The 21,570-nt window shown below is 41.6% G+C and overlaps 1 protein-coding gene across 3 annotated transcripts in view; it reads left to right on the forward strand.

Moving 5' to 3' along the window:
- Positions 1–296: 296 nt before the first annotated feature.
- KLF12 (KLF transcription factor 12) overlaps positions 297–21,570 on the forward strand; it is a gene marked incomplete at its 5' end in the record, with an annotated part of 148,189 nt that continues 126,915 nt past the window's right edge. For 2 of the 3 annotated variants that reach the window (XM_080358963.1, XM_080358964.1), the window contains one exon: positions 297–377. In XM_080358963.1, the coding sequence (XP_080215089.1) occupies positions 312–377 (66 nt within the window). The remainder of the gene's footprint in view (positions 378–21,570) is intronic. The other variant, XM_080358962.1, reaches the window with a different exon arrangement.

Raw genomic sequence — 21,570 nt, forward strand, 5'->3', positions numbered from 1 at the left:
ACCTGCGTGTTTAATTTAAAATTAAAAAACAGTAATTGGGGATCATTTTTCCCTTGTTGCTTACAAAGATTTAGTTTGCTTTTAAGGATAACTGAAAGTATAACTTACTATTTTAAGAGAAGTAGCTGTTTAACTTGGTAGCTACTACTTGAAGTTGATATTACGTCTTCATTAACTTCATTTCCACTAGAAGAAACTTCAATATTATAGAACTAAATCAGTGAATGAAAGCAAGTGTTTCTCATTATTATTTTTTTTTATTAACCTTGTCCTTTTTTTTGCCTTAGGACATCAGCGCCTTTGAGAACAGAATGTTAATGCTTGATGGGATGCCGGCAGTCAGAGTCAAAACAGAGCTGCTGGAATCCGAGCAAGGGGTAAGCAGAGGTTTCTGTGCGGCCTCACTGCAGCATGCTGGTGGCCCTTCCCAAGCTCCACTGTGGTTTGCCGTCCCTCCTGTTCTATCAGCATTTTCTTTTTTACTTTTTTCTTCATTTCTACTGGTTTTGGAGCCTATTTTCTTGGGAGATGTACCAGTGAGCGTTTAGTCTCATCTGCTGGAAGCACGAAGCAAAACTCTGCAGAGGACTCATTGAAATTATCTGGGATAGCTGAGATAGTTGGTGTGACTTTGCGATTATAAAAGAAGGTGCAGTTTAAAAAACCAGGAAAGAATACTGGTTTATGGTAAAAAAAGCCCATGCTTGTTCTATTCCATTTCCTGTTTGTGCAAAACTGCTTACTTTCTGATGGAATATACTTGTTTATCATTATAATAAGAGGGCTGGAAGCTTCGGGTGGTTAAAGCTGCTATCAGGTCAACTGCTGAATACAGGACAGAGATCATGAGCAGGATTTTGAATTTTTTGCAGAACAAGTACTTGGCATTGGAGAGGTAGATTTTAGGAAAATGGAAGGCTGCATTTTTGGATACAAATATTTTCTTACATATGTGGTAATAATTACATCAGGGATTGTAGATTACTATGAGGGCATCTGTATTTAATGGATTTTGTGTTACCATGAATCTTTATTTCCCTGTGTGTATCTTCTGTTATCCCAAAGAATCCAAGCTGCCTCACTGCTTGGAAAACAGATGCCTTCAACAAGCAGAGAGCATAATAGAAGCAGCAACGCTGTTGCTGTGTTGGGATGGTTTTTGCCTCCTTCTGTTAATTGACTTTTTTTCTTCCTGCTATTTTCTCAATTATTTAATCGAGAATTTAAATGATATGGAAGAGAGGGAATTAACTTTCAGGATGACTTAATTCAAGAGACTTGCATGAAGATATCAGAATGTTTTTGAGGGTTTAAGTTTGAGAGGGAAAAAAAACTTGACATTTAATGGAGTTCTTGCTCATCTCTTTTCCTTCTTGAGAGCAAGCACCCTCAGAAAATATTCCAATACAGCATAGTTTGAGGTAACACGAAAGCTGGACTATTGTTATGGCCCATAATGATGAAAATACAGATCCATTAGAGGTAATTTTTTGTACCTTGTGGATGCTTTGTATTATGTCTTTGTATGTCATATAAACTTTTCTCTATATTATTCAGAAGACATATTTTATTGGTATTTGCCTTTGTCTAGTTTAAAATAAATTCTATGCATGATGCATATTACTGGGTCCTTTATGAAGAACACTTCTTTAGCGACGTGTGATTTGATTCTGGAAAACGTATTTGGTGTCTTAGGAACTGGGAGGAAATGAACAATTTATATAGTTTTTTAATTTCCTTAGGTGCTTTTTTAATGAAGTTTTACAGACTTCTGTGTAGGCTGAAAATGATGTCATCTCTTTTCCAGTGACTGAGCCATTGGACAAAGATCTCGTCTTGATTTGGGATTTTATACCCTTTGGTACTAATTAAGTGGTGTCTGGTCAGGAGTCTCTGGCACCTTTACGACTCTTCATTAGGGAACAATCAGTAAATACAAAATGAATTCTCCAGTTCACTAACGGAGGAGCTAGCCATTAGGATGGCATTTTTCCAGCAAACAGCTTAAACTCGAAAGAGAAAGGTGGTTGAAACAGATGTTTTAGCATGTGCTTCAGAGACTGTTTTGAATATGTAGATGTTGGTAGATATAACAGGGACAAAGGTTTGAAGGATGTGATTACTGAAGACAGCACATGGAGCTGTTTGGGAAGATGAATATCATAACTGGGAAGAATAGAGTGAGAACTAAAGTGTGATCCAAGTACTATGAATTTGAAATTGTGATGTTTGTTTGTATTATTATGATGCCTAAAGTCCCTAGCGTTGCACCTCCATTGCAACATATGGGTATGCAGGGAGATATGATTTCTGCTTGGAAAATTTGCAAACTCATACAGCATTTTGAGTCCTCTGAACGTAGCTGCCAGAGCCTCCTCACTTAAAATGCTGAACACTAAACAAGACCAGGCAAATTCTTCCAAAACCTGTAGAAAGACAGCTGAGTTTTGTGCTGTTCCTGCTTGGTATCTGCTATTTGGTCTGGGTTTCCTGCAAGGGCAAAAGTGAGACATGGTTTAAGGGTTATGAAAAGAAAGTTTCCTCTGTGTTTAGAGGATCCTGAAGGCTTTGTCAGTTGTGGAAGAATGAAACCACCAGAGTCTGGAGCACTGGTGGCCCTTGACCCAGGGTGGTGAGTGCTGGGCGATCAGAGCAGAGCACTGAGCTGCCATGCCTCACTAACGAGGCTTTGGAGGAGCTGGGATAACATCTGATCTTTTGTCTGAGAAGGGCTACGGGACCACTTTGAATTGTCTCCCATTTAAGTCTGAACCTGTATTTCAAATAAACATCTTACTGATCTTAAAACTGATCATGGTGAAGAGCCTCTCACAGCTATACTAGGAGTTACTTGTTGTGAAAGCGTGCACCTGATTTTTAATCTGAATTTATCTAGCTTAAGTTTCCAGCCCTGTCCAATGACAGCAGGCTCATGAGGAAACTTCCCTTCATGGTGCTGTGTGACGGTTTCATTTAGCCCTTTGGGGGCCAGGCGGTGCAACGGGTGGTGAAGGAAGAGGAGTTGCTTCCCAGGTTGCTGTTGTGGTGCCGAATGCTGCCACATGTGGTAGCTAAGCAGCTCCATCTTGGTGGACCCTCTGTGTTACTGCTGATGGATGTTTACAAGGCAACTGTTGCAAAGCTTTATTGAAATTAAGTTAATTGTGTGTTCCAAGATGTGTGCCTACATCTTTTTGGGCTACTGAATTCTTCCCTGCAGGACACATGAATGTGTCAGCCAGAAAAGGTGTTTTCTCAGTAGTTGTGCCTTGATTAGCTGTTGCTTGTGATGCGTGACCTCTGAGGTGGGATTCTCAGAAAAGACTTTTGCGTGGGGAGCATGGATATTGTTTCGCTTCCCCACTGTCCTGACTTATCAAGTGTTGGCCTGACATGAAAGCAACTGTTAGAGGTGAGTCTGGTTGCTCCCTGGGCAGCTGGAAGGGCAGCAAGCTAACACGGGGGGCAAATCCTGCTTGTGTGCTGGTGTGCCGTGTGGCCTTCGTGTTACCATGGCATCCTTTGTGTTACATGGTGTAGGTGAGGCAAATATGTGGAGATTTTTTCAGTAGTTGCTTGGTGCTAGCACTGAATTAGTAGCAAAGAGCAGGAGCTGGAAGGTACCTCTGTGATTCTGGGTTTGGCTCAAAGGCCACAAGAACCACAGAATCATAGAATACCAGGTTAGAAGGGACCTCAGAGATTATCAGCAAAAGCACGGTATAGATGAGATGGCCCAGCACCCTGTCTAGCCAAATCTTAAAACTGTCCAGTGTTGTGGAATCCACCACTTCCCTGGGGAGATTATTCCAATGGCTGATTGTTCTCATAGTGTAACGTTTCCCTTGTACCCATTACCCCTCCTCTTTCCCATGTGACTCCCTGTAAAAAGGGAGTCTCCATCTTCGTTGTAGCCACCCTTCAATACTGTAACATGGTGATGAGGTGTCCTCTAAGCCTTCTCTTCTCAAGGCTGAGTAAGGCCTGTTCTTTCCGCTTTTCCTCATGTGGCAGCTTCCCAGTCCTTTGATCTCCTTTATGGCCCTTCTCTGGACCCTCTCCAGCTTGTCCACAACTTTTTTGTACAGCAGGGACCAAAACTTAACACAGGATTACAGGTGTGACCTTACAAGCAGGATAATGAGCATAATGATTCAGCCTTTGCTGGTGATGCCCTTATTGATGCAGCCCAGCATCTTGGTGACCTTCTTTGCCACAGTAACACACTGGTCACTCATATTGAGCTTGTTGTGCACCAGGACCCCCAGGTCCCTTTTCACAGAGCTGCTCCCAGCTGGAGATGGGCTAAATACCTACATCCTTGCTTCAAATGGGAATTGTTGTAGTGTTATGTATACAATGCTGGTGTGGTTGATTACTTCAGCAGATGACATTACTATGTTGTCATGTCCGTTTTTACTCCAGGGTTTTAATTTATTTTGTAATTTGAGGAGTTTAATGATTAAACAGTATGTATTTATCCTGGGACTTTATTAAAAGCCTTTTTTAAAAAAATTCATGTGTCTCTCTACAGTTTGCAAATGAGTTACCCACCAACCTATTGACTCGAGCAGTAGAAAATACCACTGCTTAGTAACCTTAGTAGAATGAACACAGAGAGATCACTGCAGTAACTTGACAACATAGGAATATAAAGCTCAGAAAGAAGTAACTTTCCTCTTCCCTTTGCATCTACTCCACCAAAACAGAAACACAATAGGAAAGAAGAAAAAATACAAACAGCACCAGATTTTAACCCTGAATTGGTTCTTCACTTATCTTTTGTGGCATACGTCTGGTAAAATAGGCACCACCTGGCCACATGCATTTAATTCATCAGAAACTCATATTCTGTGCATTGCTCTGGGTAGCCTGGTCTTCACCTGGTGTTGCCTCTTAACTGCATGTGGTAGTAGTAGTAGAAGTCACTCACGATGTAGATGTAGCAGAGCAAATATTGCACAGAGATGAACATTTTCTGCTGTGTTTGGATACCAAGTCAGGCAATCAATCCATTGTATTCCCGTGTTGCTTTTGGTTTTCCTATTGGAGTCCTCGGTGTTTTTGCAGGAGAGGTTAAGTGGAACATAAGGTTCTTCTCTACCATCTGTGCATGACCTCCATGGTCTTTAACTTTCTTGTTAGGACATGTGGCCCATGCACCAGTTCCTTCCAGCCTGTGGTAATGCAGTAAAGACAAACCTGGGTTTAAAATACATTGAATTCAAGCTAGGTGATTGTGGGAGAATGGGGTATAGGCAGCCCTTAAGGGAGATATGCCTTATGAGATACAGGTTACTGGGCAAATTTGGAGCAAAGAAATATTTACAAGGGAAATGGATTTTCTCGTGGCTTTAGAAAAAGTTAAAACAGTTCTGCATAGTTTTATCATCACCAATTTAGAATAGTTTAATGATTTTTAGAAGGCCATCATCATTAACAAGAACAGATGCTTATTTTTTCCAGTGAACTACTGTCCTTAATTTCTCACAGGAGATTTAATGCAGACTATTGTTTGAGGCTTCAAGAAGACACAGTGCTGCTTTAATGACTTTATCACAAATGAAAAAAAGACATTACATAAAAGATATCGCATTGCCCTTTAACAAGGCTTCGTTATTATCTCCCCTACTGTGGAACAGGAGCTAGCATTGCTAATAAATTGGTAGAATTACTTTAGAATTGTGAATTTGCTTATCATATAATATCCTCCAGTGACCTACAGCTTTAGATCTTCTTGTCTGCAGTAAAAATCTTTGTGTCAGTAACCAGCTTCAGAGAAGGATTTAAAGAAGTCCTTCTCCGTGTAGGTGTACTTCAGCAGGAAAAAAAGTATTCGTTCTTTGGCTGTGCCAAAAGCTGTTTTGAAAAGTAATATTCATCACTGTAGAACTGTACAGAGGCTGGATTAATTTAAATGGTATTATAGACTGGGCGGTGGATTTGTTAGCTAATGAGTACTTTTAAGAAGTTAGGATGGGTAGTGCTGGGTGACTTCAGTGCGAGGTCTGATAAGTCTTGCTGGTCATGGTGGGATGTGGTCCGGTTTCTGAAAGCCAGTAAATATGTCTGACTTAAACACATGAAGTTACACTTTATGAAGTTTTTACAGAGTCAGGGTACAAGCTTTTTGTTAAAATGAGGTGTGAATGTGAAACTTATGTCCCACAATTAATCTTCAGATATGGAGAATAAGGAACCTCTAATTTTCATCAGTGTTTTTGTTTCCAGATTGGCAGTCTCATCCATTCCTGTGCCTGTATTTTGTCCCCTGAAATAATAATTTGAAGATTATGTATTTGATTCTGAATTCACCTCCTAATTCTGCTTGATTTCTCTCCATTCCCATGCCTTATGATGCCGAATTATGAAAAGAATTACTAAAATGAGAAAACCCTTTAACAAGCTGATATTGTTCTCTTTGTCTTTCAATTCCAACCAAATTATCTTGTCGTCTCATGTCTGAAGAATGTCATCCGTGCTGATGTTACTATATATATATAAATATGTTCTACCTCGGCCTGGGTAACAATGATAGAAATATGCTTTATTTTCAGAGATTTCAAAAAATACCTGTTGAAATTCAGTTGAGAATAGTCTCAGTAGCACAGCTTGCTCCTAGACTATATGGGGAACTGTTTTATGTTGATTCGTTTAGCTTATGTAAATTGTTTGTATTATAAGAAAGAGTACTTGTAGTATTTGCTGTTTCCATTTATGAATCTCTGCTTCGCTCAATTTTTTTTTCTGAATTACTTGATGTTTAGCACGACTGATTTGGGAATACAAACAGAATATGGACAATGCACATGTGTTGATCTCTTCTGCAAAGAAACTAGCCCTTTGTACTTTCTGTTAGCCTATCTTGCAATAGATGATACTTACGGAGTGTTATTGAGGTGTTAAAACACAATTGATACAATTCATGGTTGCTTTACAGTGTCATAAATATATGACATTCTTTAGAAAGAGATTGTTAAGGTTTAAAGCAAGGCAACAATAAACTGTGGTGGATGCTCTCTGTTACCCCTTTGCCGTCCCCCCCCACCCTCTCCTTAGATAGGAAAAACTGCTAAGACTGATAAGGAGGAAGGAAGAGAGGCTTAGACTTGCAAGACTGGAAAAAGTTTTAAAGGCTTTACTAATGCTATTAATAAATACAGAAAATATACAAAATATACAAAACCAGTCTTGAATGCCCGATATGGAGTTGGCGTCACTCCAGCTGCGGCAGAGCTGGGAGCTGGCATGGCTCCAGCAGCTGCAGGGCAGGCACACAGAAGTCATGGGTGGGACTTCACAGCAAACTGGAGACTGAATTCAGGATTGCAGGGTCTCAGGCCTTGAATCACAGGCACAGGTGGCAGGGTCCTCCTTAGATACTGGCCATGGTTGAAGAGAACGAGACCCGCATGATCTCCATCTTATATAGTGTGTATGACATGGATGGGATGGAATACTCGGTTGATTTTAGTTGCCTGTTCTGTCCACCCCTCCTTGCAAACGCGCCCCTTTCATTTACAGGATGTGTGGAATTTTACCAGTCTTCTTGGCTGTCATAGCAATAAATCTAAACATGGAACTTCTTCTGCATTCCATTGGTCGCTCTTACCAGTTTCAGAGCACAATGTTCAACAAACATGTAGCTAAATTCAGGGAAGTGCGGTTACGGAGAAGAACTTAGCTGAAAGGAAAACTCACTAAAAGAGAACTGGTCTTGTTTTTAACAAAACCAAGACAGAGATCAAGATGTGATCCCAAAGATCAGTGAGGACGTAATCTACAGGACATGGCGCAATGCCACGTGAGACGTACCTAAGGAGATAAAGCTTCAGCAGTGCTTGGGGAATGCGCTTGCAACCCAGAAGGGTGCAAAATATCCAAGAAGGGTGCACCAGAGGTGTATCAGTTAGATTAATTAAGCCAAGTGAAGCACTACAAGCTGATAAATAGTCTGGGTGCTGTTTCATGTTGAGTGGAAGCTCGCATGAAGAATACAGGGTAGCCATCTCCTACAGCTTTGCTCTCAGCCTGGCATTCCTTCTGGATCCATTGCCAGTGACTGAACAAGGGAGAGTTGGGTCAACCGATCATTGATTTAAGAAAGCCCAGTCCAACAGAGGAAAAGGGAATGGCTGTGTACATCCTGCAGTCACTCTGGTAGGAAATCATGGATGTCTTCTGCCTGGGAAGGCTGGGAAGAAAATAGTGGGTGCTGCTTTTGGCAAAGGCCTGTGGTTACAGCTGGTTAACTGTACCTGAAACTATATCCTGAGATACCTTTACTGCTTCTGAGACCCAAACTACCTACTTTGGGCATGTCTCTGCACTGCTGCCTTGCCGAATACTGATTATTTACAGCATTGCACATGTTCCTTACTCCCCTTAAAGCCAGCCCTGATACAGAATAGGGAACTAAGAGGTTTTTGCACCATGGTTGTAGGAGTGGTTTATTTATTTGGGATTTTTTTTCCCCAGGGATCAGACAGAAAAGTGCAATAGAAAGGTAAGAGATGTAAGACTAATAGGAAATGATAGCTTAATCAGCCCAGTCAGCACGCTTGCTGTCACACTTGCCAGGCAGTCTGTTTGCCAATTTAACTGAGTTTACGGATAGAAAATGCAGGTGAGGCTGTAAGATGTATGATGCTGTCTGAAATTCTCACTAAGGGAAGGATCCCAGATCCTCTGAGACATAATTTGCTGATGGCTGTCTGCCGTTGCTTTCCTTTTCCAGGCAGTTGTGTTGGCTCTTGTAGAGCATTGCAGGGAAATGTCCTCCTTATTTTGTCTTCCCTTGTCTGTTCTGTGTGAGGTAGGAACAGGAAGATTTTCATTGGTGGGTGAGGTCTTCACTGGGCTAAGCACTATACAAAGATTGGATATTAGGAAAAAATTCTTCATGGAAAGGGTTGTCAGGCATTGGAACAGGCTGCCCAGGGAAGCAGTGGAGTCATTATCCCTGGAGATGTTTAAAAGTTGTTTAGACGAGGTTCTTAGGGACATGGTTTAGTGCTGGAGTTAGGTTATGGTTGGACTCGATGATCTTGAGAGTCTCCCCCAACCAGAATGATTCTGTGATTCTATTATTCTGTTCTGAAGAAATGGTGGTCCCTGGATACCTTGATTTAATTAATCAGAAGTTGTGTTTAGATACTATTTTAGTGGGTATCTTTGGATAATAATGGTCATGCCCATTAGGATGGTAGAAGAAAGTCTAAAAGGAGTGAAGCTGAGAAAGACATTTTATCCACACAGCTTGTGTTTAGCTAACATTGCTGTGCTAGAAAAGGGTTTTCCATATCTGTAATAGTAGAGGTGCAGAGAGAAGTTTATTTGACTTACTAGAAAATTTAGATTATATGAGGATGTATTTGTAGAGGAGAAGGATAATATTTTTATCTGCAAGACTGGAAAGACTTTCAAAGAGAATGTGTGATGTTACCCTGAAATTAGCATAACTTAATATTGTTACAGTTCCATAGTAAAATCATAGTTATGCAATATATCATATGTTAAATACATGACTTGATAACAGCTTTGTGTGCTTTTATAGACTGAAAAAAATAGCATTGGCTTTGGGAGAAGGAAAGTCAACCTTTTGATTTGAGCATAGTACTGAAGTGTGGCATGTGGTTGTAGTTCGGTTGCCTTCTGTCCCCAGTCAATTATTTTGTGAGCTCACCTTGAAGCCAGTCTGCTTTTTTGATAATACATGACCTCTCAACTTGCTCTGCTGCCAGAGCTTATGATGAGAGTCTCGTGGAAGATTTATTCAGCTGAGAAACTCTAGTCATAAAGAAAAACAAGCATGGCACATACAAGCCGCATATCTGTTGGTTACTCCGAATACCTAAATCCACATTTTGGGTTGAAAATTGTTGGTTTATAAGAGATGTGAAAGATCAACGTTTCCTTTACTGCAATAAAAAAATAGTAAAATGTAAAAAATGTTAAAAAAATGTAAAAAAAAAAAAGTAAGAAAAATTTCCAGCCTTCCAGATACCTACACTTATATCATTCCCCTTGATAATTCCAGTTCCAGTGTCTCTGTGTGTGTTCCATGTTATATTTCTTTTGGGAATCCAATATCCACAGCTTAACTGCAATTTTGATCTAGTTTGCAATGCTAATTGGGGAACTATTGAGTTACGGATTTTCGCTCTTTGTGTCCTGCCAGGAAGGTATTAACGTGATAGTCACGGGAGTGCAGAGCTCATACCTCAGCTGGTGTCGAGCACTGTAGTCTAGGGTCCTGTTGCACTTCTTCATTGAAAGTAATAACAGGTCTCCATTGTTCCATGTAGCACTGCAGTGCATTTCTAAGATAAAGGTGAGTTTTGGACTTCATGCAAAACATTTATTGGCATGTAAAAAGCTGTTACTCACCTGATCTGGTCACTTGCCTGGTGGGGCATCTGAATCTTAACACAAGTTCCAGCTGCAGTGGAATTCAGTAGGCTCCAAGTGAACATGGCCTCTCTGTTCCTATGGGGAAACCATTGAAGGTGAGCTGGGTAATCCCGCTTTTATTAACAAGAACGCTACCTTGAATTACCTCACATTCACCTCTGTGTGTAATTGTGTATGTAGCTGGGTGGTACTGACCTGCTTCTGCATGGTTCAGAGTTCCTTATTTATAATAATTTCCATTGAAATGTCGCAGTGAAATAAATGTGAGCCACAAAATCTTTAAATCGTTTTGTTGGGGCAAAAATTAATCATTAAGTTTTATCTTGTTCTATTCACTGGTGAATTTAATTATTTTTTTAAAATGCTAATTAGACACTAGTCACTTTTTTATGATGATGGGTATCTTGATCAACAGGGCACGTTGGTGTGAGAGAAATGGAAGTCTCTGGGCTCTCATTCTTTCTGTTTGTTTTACAGAATCAGAGAGTGGTTGGGGTTGGAAGGGACCTCTGGAGATCATCTAGTCCAACCCACCTGCTAAAGCAGATTCACCCAGAGCAGATCACACAGGAATGTGTCCAGGCAGGTTTTGAATGTCTCCAGAGAAGGAGACTCCACAGTCTCTCTGGGCAGCCTGTTCCAGTGCTCTGGCACCCTCATAGTATAGAAGTTTCTCCTCATGTTTAGGTGGAACCTCCTGTGCTTCAGCTGGTGTCTGTTGCCCCTCATCCTGTCGTTGGGCACCACTGAAAGGAGTCTGGTCCCATCCTCTTGACATCCACCCTTGAGATATTTATAAGCATTGATAAGATCCCCTCTCAGCATTCTCTTCTCCAGGCTGAACACACCCAGCTCTCTCAGTCTCTCTTCATAAGAAAGATCCTCAGGTTGAGGTGAAATCTTTCAATATTCCCAGTTCTCACTTGGATAACCGCTATGCTTGCTTTCTTTAAGGACACTGAGATACTTGAGATGGAGAAGTACTGTGTAAGTGTGCATGGTCATTTTTATTATACACTGGCTACCTTAAGAAAAATAAGCATAAGCCATTATAACTCAATACTTTACAGTATCATAGAACACTTCAGCAGTGTGAGACAAATGCCACTATGTTAGCATAGTACCAAAATTATTTTAATCTTTGTTGTTTGTTATGAGAAGGGATTACTTCTAGTTTTCACTAGTTTGTTGATGTTCTTTTAACTCTTATTTTCTATTTGAGTTTGCCTTATAAATAGTCTTTTTAATGTATATTTTACTCTTGTTCTGTATCCTGCTGGGAAGTACTGAAAGAGCTGTATATTTTTAAGCATTATTGGCTCTTTTCCTTATTTCTCCCTGCGGAGATGAACCCTTACATAAATTACTTTAAGGATCCTATTTTTTTTTTTTTTTATTCTACTTTTTCACCCTTCTCCCCCCACATTTTGTTTCACACTAGGAGAATGAGTATTTAATAAACTGTTAATTGGGGATATCTGCTTTCACAGATGTCCTTTTACATATGTTGTTATTGCTTGATTGCGTCGCTTAAGCACACCAGAAAATCCTAAGAACCACAGGCAAAAAAGCCAACAGCATTGAAAGGTGCTTTTCACCCTCCCCTGCCTGCACAGGTCTCTGCCCATACTTGCTGCTGCCCAAGGATGGAGCCCTGACAGATGAGGACAGTGAGGCCCATGGCAGCTCCACCTGGGCCACCCTTGGGATGGAGCTCCAGCCCATTGGGGTGGGCAGGGAGCGAGGGGTTGGTGGAGGAGCTGGCTCTGGAACCCTCAGAGTAGTTTCTCCTCATGTTTAAATGGAACCTCCTATGCGGGAGAGGCACTGGGGATGCAATGGAGGGAACACAGCAGGTCTTCCCAAGTGAGGCTTGTTCATGGAAACGCAGGTGTCAGATGCCTCCGTTTCCATTGTTCCTTGGGAGGATGTCAGGCACGTGGACGTCACCTGCATCCCATCTCCTTACGCTGCTGCAGTGGTCTGCAGTGCCCCAGACCACCCTTCTGGAATTTTCTGAAGAGGAGTGCACCATTTGCTTTCTTCTAGTCAGCAGGGATCCTCCCATGGTCTCCAGCACCTTTTAAGCACGGTAGAGAAGGGTGCTGCAGGGGCAGTTCACAGTCTCAACATCTGTGCATGCAGGCAGGTGGGTCCGGTCCCATGGGCTTGTTTGAGTCAAGTCTTCTCAGGTAATCCTTGGGATTTGGACCTCATTCATGACTGGTGGTTCTTCACCTTGAGCCCTGTCTCTAAGCATGAAGGCTGTGCTGATGAAAGCTGATGCAAAGAAGGCAATGGAGTACCTTGGCCTTACCAGTGTTCGTTGTCAGTAACTCACCCACCTAATTTGTACACCAAACCACATTTTCCTTGTCTAGCCTGTTGCTGCTGAGATAGTGGTGGAAGCTCTTCTTGTTGCCTTTGATATTCCCTGTAAGTCTGAACTACAGCTAAGCTTTGGTTTTCCTGACACCACCCCTGTGTGCCTGTTTGATATTTCTGCATTCACACTTCATAGCCCATCCCTGCTTGCTCCTTGTGCTATACTGTCTTTTTGCACTTGAGCTCCGTCATGTGTTCCACATTCGCCAAACTGGTCTCCTCATACTTCTTGCTCTTCTGAGTAGAGGGATGCACTTTGTTAGAGTCTTGCACTTTGTTAGCCTTAAAGATCTTACAGTTTTCCTGTGCTCTTTGGCCCTTTTAGAGCTACCTCCCATGGGATCCCACGTGGTTCCCTGAAAACTTCTGCTTTCCTATAGTAGAGGGTCTAGATCAGGGCTTTCAAACTCATATTCACCGGGGGCCACATCAGGTTCACGGTTGCCTTCAAAGGGCTGAATCTAATTTTAGGACTGTGTAAATGTAGGAGTTTGACACCCTTTTTATACATCAGTCTGGACTAGGTCTTTGTTACCATCTTTTTATCCTCACTTTCCTCAGGGTCTCAAAACTCTGTTACTTCAGGGTTATTACACCAAAGCTACCACAGACAACCACAGCTCCAGCCTGTTCTTCCTTTCACAGAATCACAGAATGTTAGGGACTAGAAGGGACCTTGAAAGATGATCTAGTCCAATCCCCCTGCCAGAGCAGGAACACCAAGATGAGGTTACACAGGAGTATGTCCAGAGCGGTTTTGAATGTCTCCAGAGAAGGAGACTCCAACAGTAGTGGTCATTCTGGTTTTGTCCATATGAGACTGTATGAGAACACCAGAGCATCCACCATGGACCAGATAAGAGGTTCTTATTCATACAGTAGCAGCTTGTACCATGTGTCCATGGGAAGTGCAAACAAAAACCAAACATACTACTTCTTGTAGGCTCTCCAGTGCCTGCCAGTGTACAGACTGGGGACCAGGTGAACAGAGACTGACCTTTAGTGTTTTGAGCTTTATGGAGATTTTTCTCCTCATCAGAGGTTGTGATGCTGGTTTTGACCTGTAAAACATTTCACCTGCCTACTGCCATCCTGAGACTACTATAAGAGCTTAAGATTTAATGATATAGATGGCAGTGGCAAAGAAAGCATTTCCTGTGATACGCTCTTGATTTGTTTTCCCTTTAGTCATAGGAGAACAGAGTGGTGGATTTTTAGGGAGTCTGTACGATGAGGTTTCTGGGGAGGGCAGAGTTATGGCCTTGAGCCTGAAGGAATGTCAGGAAGATGTGCCAGGGGAGGTTTAGATTGGACAGTAGGAAAAGGTGAGGTGGTCGCAGCTCCAAGCCTGACAATGTTCAAGAAGAGACTGGACAACACCCTCAGACACAAAGTGTGAACTGTGGGGTTGTCACATGCAGGGACAGGAGTTGGACTCGATGATCCTTGTGGGTCCCTTCCAACTCAGAACATTCTGTGATTCTGTGATCGTGACATGGAAACAATTTTATGTTTGACTATTGGGTATTGTGGAATAATGCTGTCTAATAACTTCATGGGACTATAAACCTTGTGTTTAATAGATTACTTAGGGCTTGTGTGCCAATATGTCGTTGTATTGTTGAATAAAAAACAGATGAAGTACTAATGTCATTAATGTCTTTCAACCAAAAAAAAAAAACCCTGTGGAAGCAGTAGTGGTCTATGCTGTGGTTTTCATGGCAGAACATTGGTTTGGGAAGCTCCTGCCCACTGTTAACTCTTCTGTGGTTGTGCCAGTTCAGACATTTGCAGGGATGTGCTCTAAATCAGAAAAAGAGGGGAAAAAAAATCGAAAACACCTTAAAGAGTTTTTATCTCTAAATTCAGGTTGTTTCACAGATCCAGCTTAGAGTGTCAGTATAAACTGATTTAAGTGTTAGATCTGCAACATGCATGGTTCTGTATGGTCTGCAAGTTAAAACACGCTGTGCAAATGTGGCACAGAAAATATTGTTGATTTCCATGATAGAAAGCTTTGAAAATAGCCCATAGAAACAGAGTAGAAGCCAAAACTATTCTGGTTGGCTTCTGACTTTTATTCGTTTTTACAGAAAAAAAAAAAACAAAACTAAAAAAATACAGAGTAGAAAGGTAAGTATTACTTACCTCTTCTCTTGAAAAACAATTCATAGTATGGCTCACTGAAGCTTAAATTTGTTTCCTTTGTTGCTATATTTGTTAGTTTTCATGAATGGATTTAGACTGAATGAGTTGTCTGGAACATGAAATACACTTAATTTTTTTCCTGAATAACCATTCAGAGTATTGATGGGATAAAGTGGCAATTTAAGACAGCTGTTAGCATAAAATAAATACACATGTTGTTAGTATTGAATATACAAGCATTAATTTATTCCTGGTTTAGAATTCCATAAATGCTTCTAGCCTACCCAAGAGGACTTGAGCTTCATCCCACTTTCACTGCCTAGATTGGGACCTTACTGTTGTCAGAAAAGGATCAAATATTTATGAAAGGCTGAACAATAAAATAGCTGGCTTATCTAGAAATAGGGTAGCTTGACATGGATTATGGAGAAGCACATAAACTGATATTTGCAAGTTCCTATCTGCAAACCCCAAGTTAAAAAGAAACAAACGGTGCTCAAAATAAAGTAAATCCAAGTCACATACTCAAAGTATCTGGTCCACAGCGGGAGGCATGTTGTAGGGTTTTTCTTGAAAGGTATTGAATATTCAGCATCCAGCAGAGAATGTAAATATCTGCTTAATTTTTCAGAACAGAAGGAGTTCTGTTACTTACTCATGGCACCGACTTGGGAGCAGAGTAGCATGCAGGAAACTTAAATATATAAAAACTGCTACAATGATCCTTAGAGTCATTGAGGTGTATAAAAGTCCTTAAAATAAATGGAAGAATTCCATTAAATTTCCTGTCTCTTTAAGGCCAAATAAAATATTACGTGTCTCATCCAACTGAAATGGTTCTATGGTTCTGTGATATTATACTTGTTCTTAATTTTGTTTTAACTCTACTATCAAACTAATACATTTCTAATCCATCCTATAACAAGAGATTAGTTGTGAAAAAGTGAATTTTAGATATTGTTCGTGGGCTAATTTTATTCACATCAAATGGAGGGGTGTTGCAAAATGTGTACGAGACAGTGTGCATTGTTGGTTGTATACCCTGATTTTTTAGTATGTACCTTCATTCTTTTTGAATACTTTATAGAACATAAAATCTCTAAAAAGATAGATGTTTTTTCTTGTGGTCCAGGAGCTATGCTCTGTTGAAAAGTTTTGCATGTAGTATCAGTAGATGGATATGCTTTACTCATTTTGAAAGGGTATATATATATATATATATATATTTTATTTTATTTTTTTTTTTCCTTTTCTTGAACAGTCCTTCTTTTCATGTAAAAGACACATGACATAGGTCAGTAACTTGAGCCTTGTGTGCTCAGGAGTTGCTCTTTCCATCAAGCGTGTGTTCCTGACCAGCAGCTCTGTTCTGCAGAGGGCGTTAGCCAGAGAACAAGATGACTGTGGATGCCAGATACAGTTTAATGAAAAGCCCATGTGAAGGAGCGGGATATGAATGGTGATGGCATGGCGGGGTGAAGATGGACCGGTGATGCTCGTGGTCCTCAGGAGCTGGAAGAAGGCGTAGGATTGGAAACTCAGGGGGGGAATGGGTTGCCATGCCAACCAAGTAATTTCTCTAACAGGAGGAAGCTGGTAACAAATAACTGCTGAGTGGAGGGTTTTAAGAGGAAAAATACGCCCTGTGAAAAATGAGAAGGTTACATTTTTGATAAATCAACCTTCGCCATCCCCATATGAAGTTCTGTGCTGGGCATCTTTGTTGCAGCTTCCTGACTCCCAGTGCCCACCCCCGATCTGGGCAGTGCCGACCCACCCTGTGGTGATGGGGGCCAGTGCCGAGCCCCCAGCCCCAGGCTGACCCCAGCGCCACGCAGGTCATTCCTCAAGCATCTACAAAAGTCAGGTGAGGGTTTCACAAGCCTGTCTTCCTTCATAACTATTTTGAGTCTTCCCTTTAAACCACTGCACGTTTAATTTTGTCTTCCCTATCTCTTTTAACATAATGAGAACTTCTAACACTGGCATTTCTTACAAATATTTATCTCTAAGCCCTCATTAGCCAGGTGTCTGGAAGGTGGACGTGTGCTGTTTGCTGTTGATTGGTAGCTCTGTGGAACTTGACTTTAAAAAGAGAGGGAAAAAATAAAGTCAGTGAAGCTTTATCTGAAATGCTGAATTTTTGTCTTGCTCATGCATTGAGGAGGAATTAGCAGTGCAAGGCGTCGCTTTACCTCCAGTGTTCGACTTGGATCATTAGATGTGTTCAGAGCAGTACTGTTACCCTTGGGGTTTGTGCACTTAGGGTATGAGCTGCCTCCGGGATGTGAAGCAGTTCAATGGTGTTAATCTGGAGGATCCCTGGATAAATCATCCTCTGCTGAGTTCTGTGCTGTTGCATCCAGGCTGCTGCTGGGCCCCAGCATGGCCAGCTCCCATGTTCACCATGCCCATGTCCTTGTCCACATGGCTTGTGCTCCTCCTCTGCCTTCTCCCGACTTCCCTGTTACTTCTCTTGCAGACACACAAACCTCAGGGCAGCAGCGAACAAGAGGCTGTCTGTGCTAACCTGTCTGTACTGATATTTTAAACTAAAAATTCTGCTTTTTCTGGCAGGGTAAGGCATCACTTTAGCAAACCGGCCAAACACAAGAGTGTGGTGGCTTCTCTAGACTTGTGCTACCAGAAGGGCAAGATGAGTGTTCACCAGTCTTAACAAGATCTAACGCTCCTTGTAGTAATAATTTTACCATTAGATGTAGTGGAGGTTAGGTCAGGCTTTGGAAGAGGTTGTCCTGTTCCTTTGCTCTTCTCATCCCCTCCCTTCCCCAACTCCTCAACTGCTGTCCCTGAGATGGTGTTGGTACCTGCGGGATCACTTGGTGAGCTGGTTCAGCTTGACACTCTGGCATAAAAATAACATGGAGGAAAAAAAAAAGGCAATAATTTTGGCTTTCTGAGGAGCCAAGCAAATGCCAAAGCAGATTTGAAGCAAAAGAGGTGTGCATGGAAGTGGAAGACTGGCAATAAATGCTTGATAGGCTAACTCGTGAGTCATGCTTATAGTCATGCCACATGGATGAAACATGGTTTGGGCTTCACCATGCAGCTTGCAGGTGCTAAATGACAGAACAGGGCAGGTGTCTTGACTCCAGCAAAGGACAGCTAAGTGACATTACGTGAAATAGCAGAGCCACACGACAGCACAGCCTGCGCTTGTTAGGATGATACAGAGACTTCCTTGCAACCCTGTTTTTCTCACAGACTCTGCCACTGGGTTCTTTGTTTCTGTTTTTCAAGCTGTTTTTTCTGAGCATGAGGGATTGCACATGCAAAAGAACCTGGAGAACTGTGTCTGAGGGTCACCTTTTATAGACCCTCTGTGTCACCTGTGCTGTTTCTGGGAATAGGGTACATCAACCTTTGAGGCACACAAGGACTTGGCAGGATCAAGGCCGTTCTTTATGAGGGCGATGTATCTACATGTTAGAAATCTTGGGAGCGTGTCATGAAGAAAAAAAAAATCAGCAGTGCCACAGATCTGTTAAGATTTATTGCATCATTACCCTGCATGAAACAGTAAGATTGTCCTGGCATGACTGAGCAAAAGCAATGATGTGAGGGTATCATCATTTATTTTGATGCCCTACTGATTATACCCAGACATATCTGAAAGCCAAGGCATCTTCAGCAGGGAGGTCTGTTGTTTCACATAGTTTTGAAGACAGTAATTTCAATGAGGAAAGCTTGATCTACATAATGTTTCCTTCTTCAGTATATTCTACAGAAGGGATGTGTTAGTTAGTGAGACTCTGTAAGTGGGAATGGTTTTTCCTCCTGGCTTCTATTTACACCTGTAAAACCTGACAGAAAAGCCCCTGAACAAATGACTTGCAAGTTTACACTGAAGAAACATGAAGACCTGTCCCTTTCCTTATAGACCTGGAGGAAAAACAAACTCCACACAATATATTCCTTCTCTTCCAAGTTACTGCTGACTGCAGGAACAACAGGAGACTGCACAGCTCAAGAGATATCCTATGACATAATTGTTTGGTCTACAGGCATAGGATTTTATTATTATTATTATTAATGATTAATAATACAGTATTAGTATGTTCTTAATATGTATCCCAAGAAAGGAAATTGAAATGAAAAAGCTCCCCATTTTTTTATATGAGGAGCTTTGTCATCTGGAAGTGATACACCAAACATGAAATTACGATGTTTTAACTTGGATAGAGCCTGGTGCCAGTGGAGTGGCTTAAAAGTGATGGTCATTGGCTAATATCAAGAGGCGGTTGATCAGATCAGCTTTTAAAAATCAGTGATCAATATAGATAATACAGTTATTGGTTGGACATCGTTACTGTTTCATACTGCATAGAGGCTGTGAAGCATTTGCAGCATCCAGAGTTTTCAGTGTGCATAAGACTGAGACTGTTCCCCTTATGTGCTTCTTATTCTTGGTATTTCGTTTATCTGTAGCATGTTGGTGTGTTTCTATAGACATTTCTTAAAATCCACTTACCAACTTGCTTTAAGCCAGGGTGTCAAACACATTTTAACTGGGGGTCACAGCAGCCTTGCAATTGCCTTCAAAGGGCCGAATGTAATTTTAGGTAGGACTGTATAAATGTAGGAGTAGTTACACTTATACAGTCCTATAATTACATTCGGCCCTTTGAAGGCAAACGTGAGGCTGATGTGGTCCTGGTGAAAATTAGTTTGACATCCCTGCTGTAGACAAAAAGTGTCTAAACTGAAACCTTCAACCCCCCCCCCCCCCCTTCATATGAGATACAGATAAATGTATTCATTATGGTCCAGCCGCAGTTAAAGGCTCGGTCTATTTTTGAATTCAGAGTGTGTCTCCTCCCAGGTAAATCATGTAGTTCACTGCTACCCCCCACTTCAAACCTGACCTTGAAGAAATAAAAGAACTTCTCATCATTCTTATAAGCTCAGAGGGGAAAGAAAAAATAAGGTTGGGCTTTGCTGGACCAAGGAAAGCACTCTAGTCACGAATGCCCCAAACATCTTAATCTGGTCAGTTTTTAGCTGGAGAACCTTATCTCAGTTCAGCTGTCAGGGAAGAATGTATGGAGGAGAGTTTATCTGGGCTAACCAGCCTGTAAGTCAGTAAAGAATTCATAGATGGAAAACAACTGCTTCAGTTGTGCCCTGATAAGAGCAAGAACCTTTTGCAAAATACAGGTATTTGGTTTGTTGCTCTTTTGGGTGAGAGTGAGATGAATGCTGCACTAGATGATATTCAAATGAACTTTGCGTCTCTAATAGGAAAAATTACCATTGTGTGTAATATGTAAGGTCTTGTCTTTACCATGTTATACTGATCCCCATGTCATGTTTCCTCAGTCTTAAAATAAAAACATGCTCAAAATGTAACCATTAACCCTGCATATTTCACTGTGGTTCTTAAATCCAACTACAGTTCTTGTCTCTTAATATTTCAGCCCCAGCATAAATGTGGTGTAGATCTGTCACCCCTGATTGATACCTTGGCTAACTTCATTGGCAGGGTATCGGATAGCCTCATTGGGAGGTGCTGGGACAAGTGGTGAGACTGAGGGAGTACCTTGGTCTCCAAAATTATTCTTGCTGTGTGTACCTGCTGAATCCTCAGCCACTGGAAAAGCTTCACCTTCAGCTTGTGGAAGCTGAGTGGTATGAGCCCTACCCTGGCACTGCAAGAAGCTCAGGGTAACTGGGGAGAGGGTATCTTATTTATGCTTATAAATATCTCAGTGATGGGTGTCAGAAGGATGGGACCAGACTCCTTTCAGTGGTGACCAGTGATGGGATGAGGGACAACGGGCACAGACTGAAGCACAGGAGGTTCCATCTGGATATGAGAAGAAACTTCTTTACTTTGAGGGTGCCAGAGCACTGGAACAGGCTGCCCAGAGAGGCTGCGGAGTCTCCTTTGGACACATTCAAAACCCGCCTGGGCACATTCCTGTATGATCTACATGAACCTGCTTTAGTAGGTGGGTTGGACTAGATGATCTCCAGAGGTCCCTTCCAACCCCAACCATTCTGTGATTCTGTGAAAATACAAACCTCTGTTGAAGGAAGAAACTGTTTCTTCATCTCATACTTCATTTATCAAACTGTCTCTTTCATGGTTTTGTTATTGGGAACATGAAAACGTAGATGCTTCACAACCTATTTATTAGATTTGTATCCAAACGGCATCCGACTGTGTACGTGGCATGGCATTTTGAGCAGTGATAACTACAAGGGACCTAAGCCTGACACTTAACAAAAAAAAACCAAACAAAAAACAAACCAGAAGCTTCATTATGTGAGCATGTGGTGGAACATACTGTGCCTTAAAGCAGTTTATGGTTTTGATCTGGTTGCCTGGAGTGAGGTGGTGGCAGTATCAGGCTGTTTGTTTCAGAACCACTGTACCCACCATGCTGAATCAAGCCAGAAGCCCAGTCGGCCACACACTCCAGCAGCGTCTCCCACAGGTGACGAAAACAGGGAGGATGAAAAAGGTTTGTGTTGTGCGATCCTTCCTTGGACATAATTTCGATCAGTCAGCAGTTTTTAGGTGATTTTAAGCCTGTTGCTATACATGGACCATTGTGCTTGATAGCCACTAATTAACTCTTCCCAATGAAACTGTTTGGT

The sequence above is a fragment of the Nesoenas mayeri genome (assembly GCF_963082525.1).
Source record: "Nesoenas mayeri genome assembly, chromosome: 1".
NCBI classification, from domain to species: Eukaryota; Metazoa; Chordata; class Aves; order Columbiformes; family Columbidae; genus Nesoenas; species Nesoenas mayeri.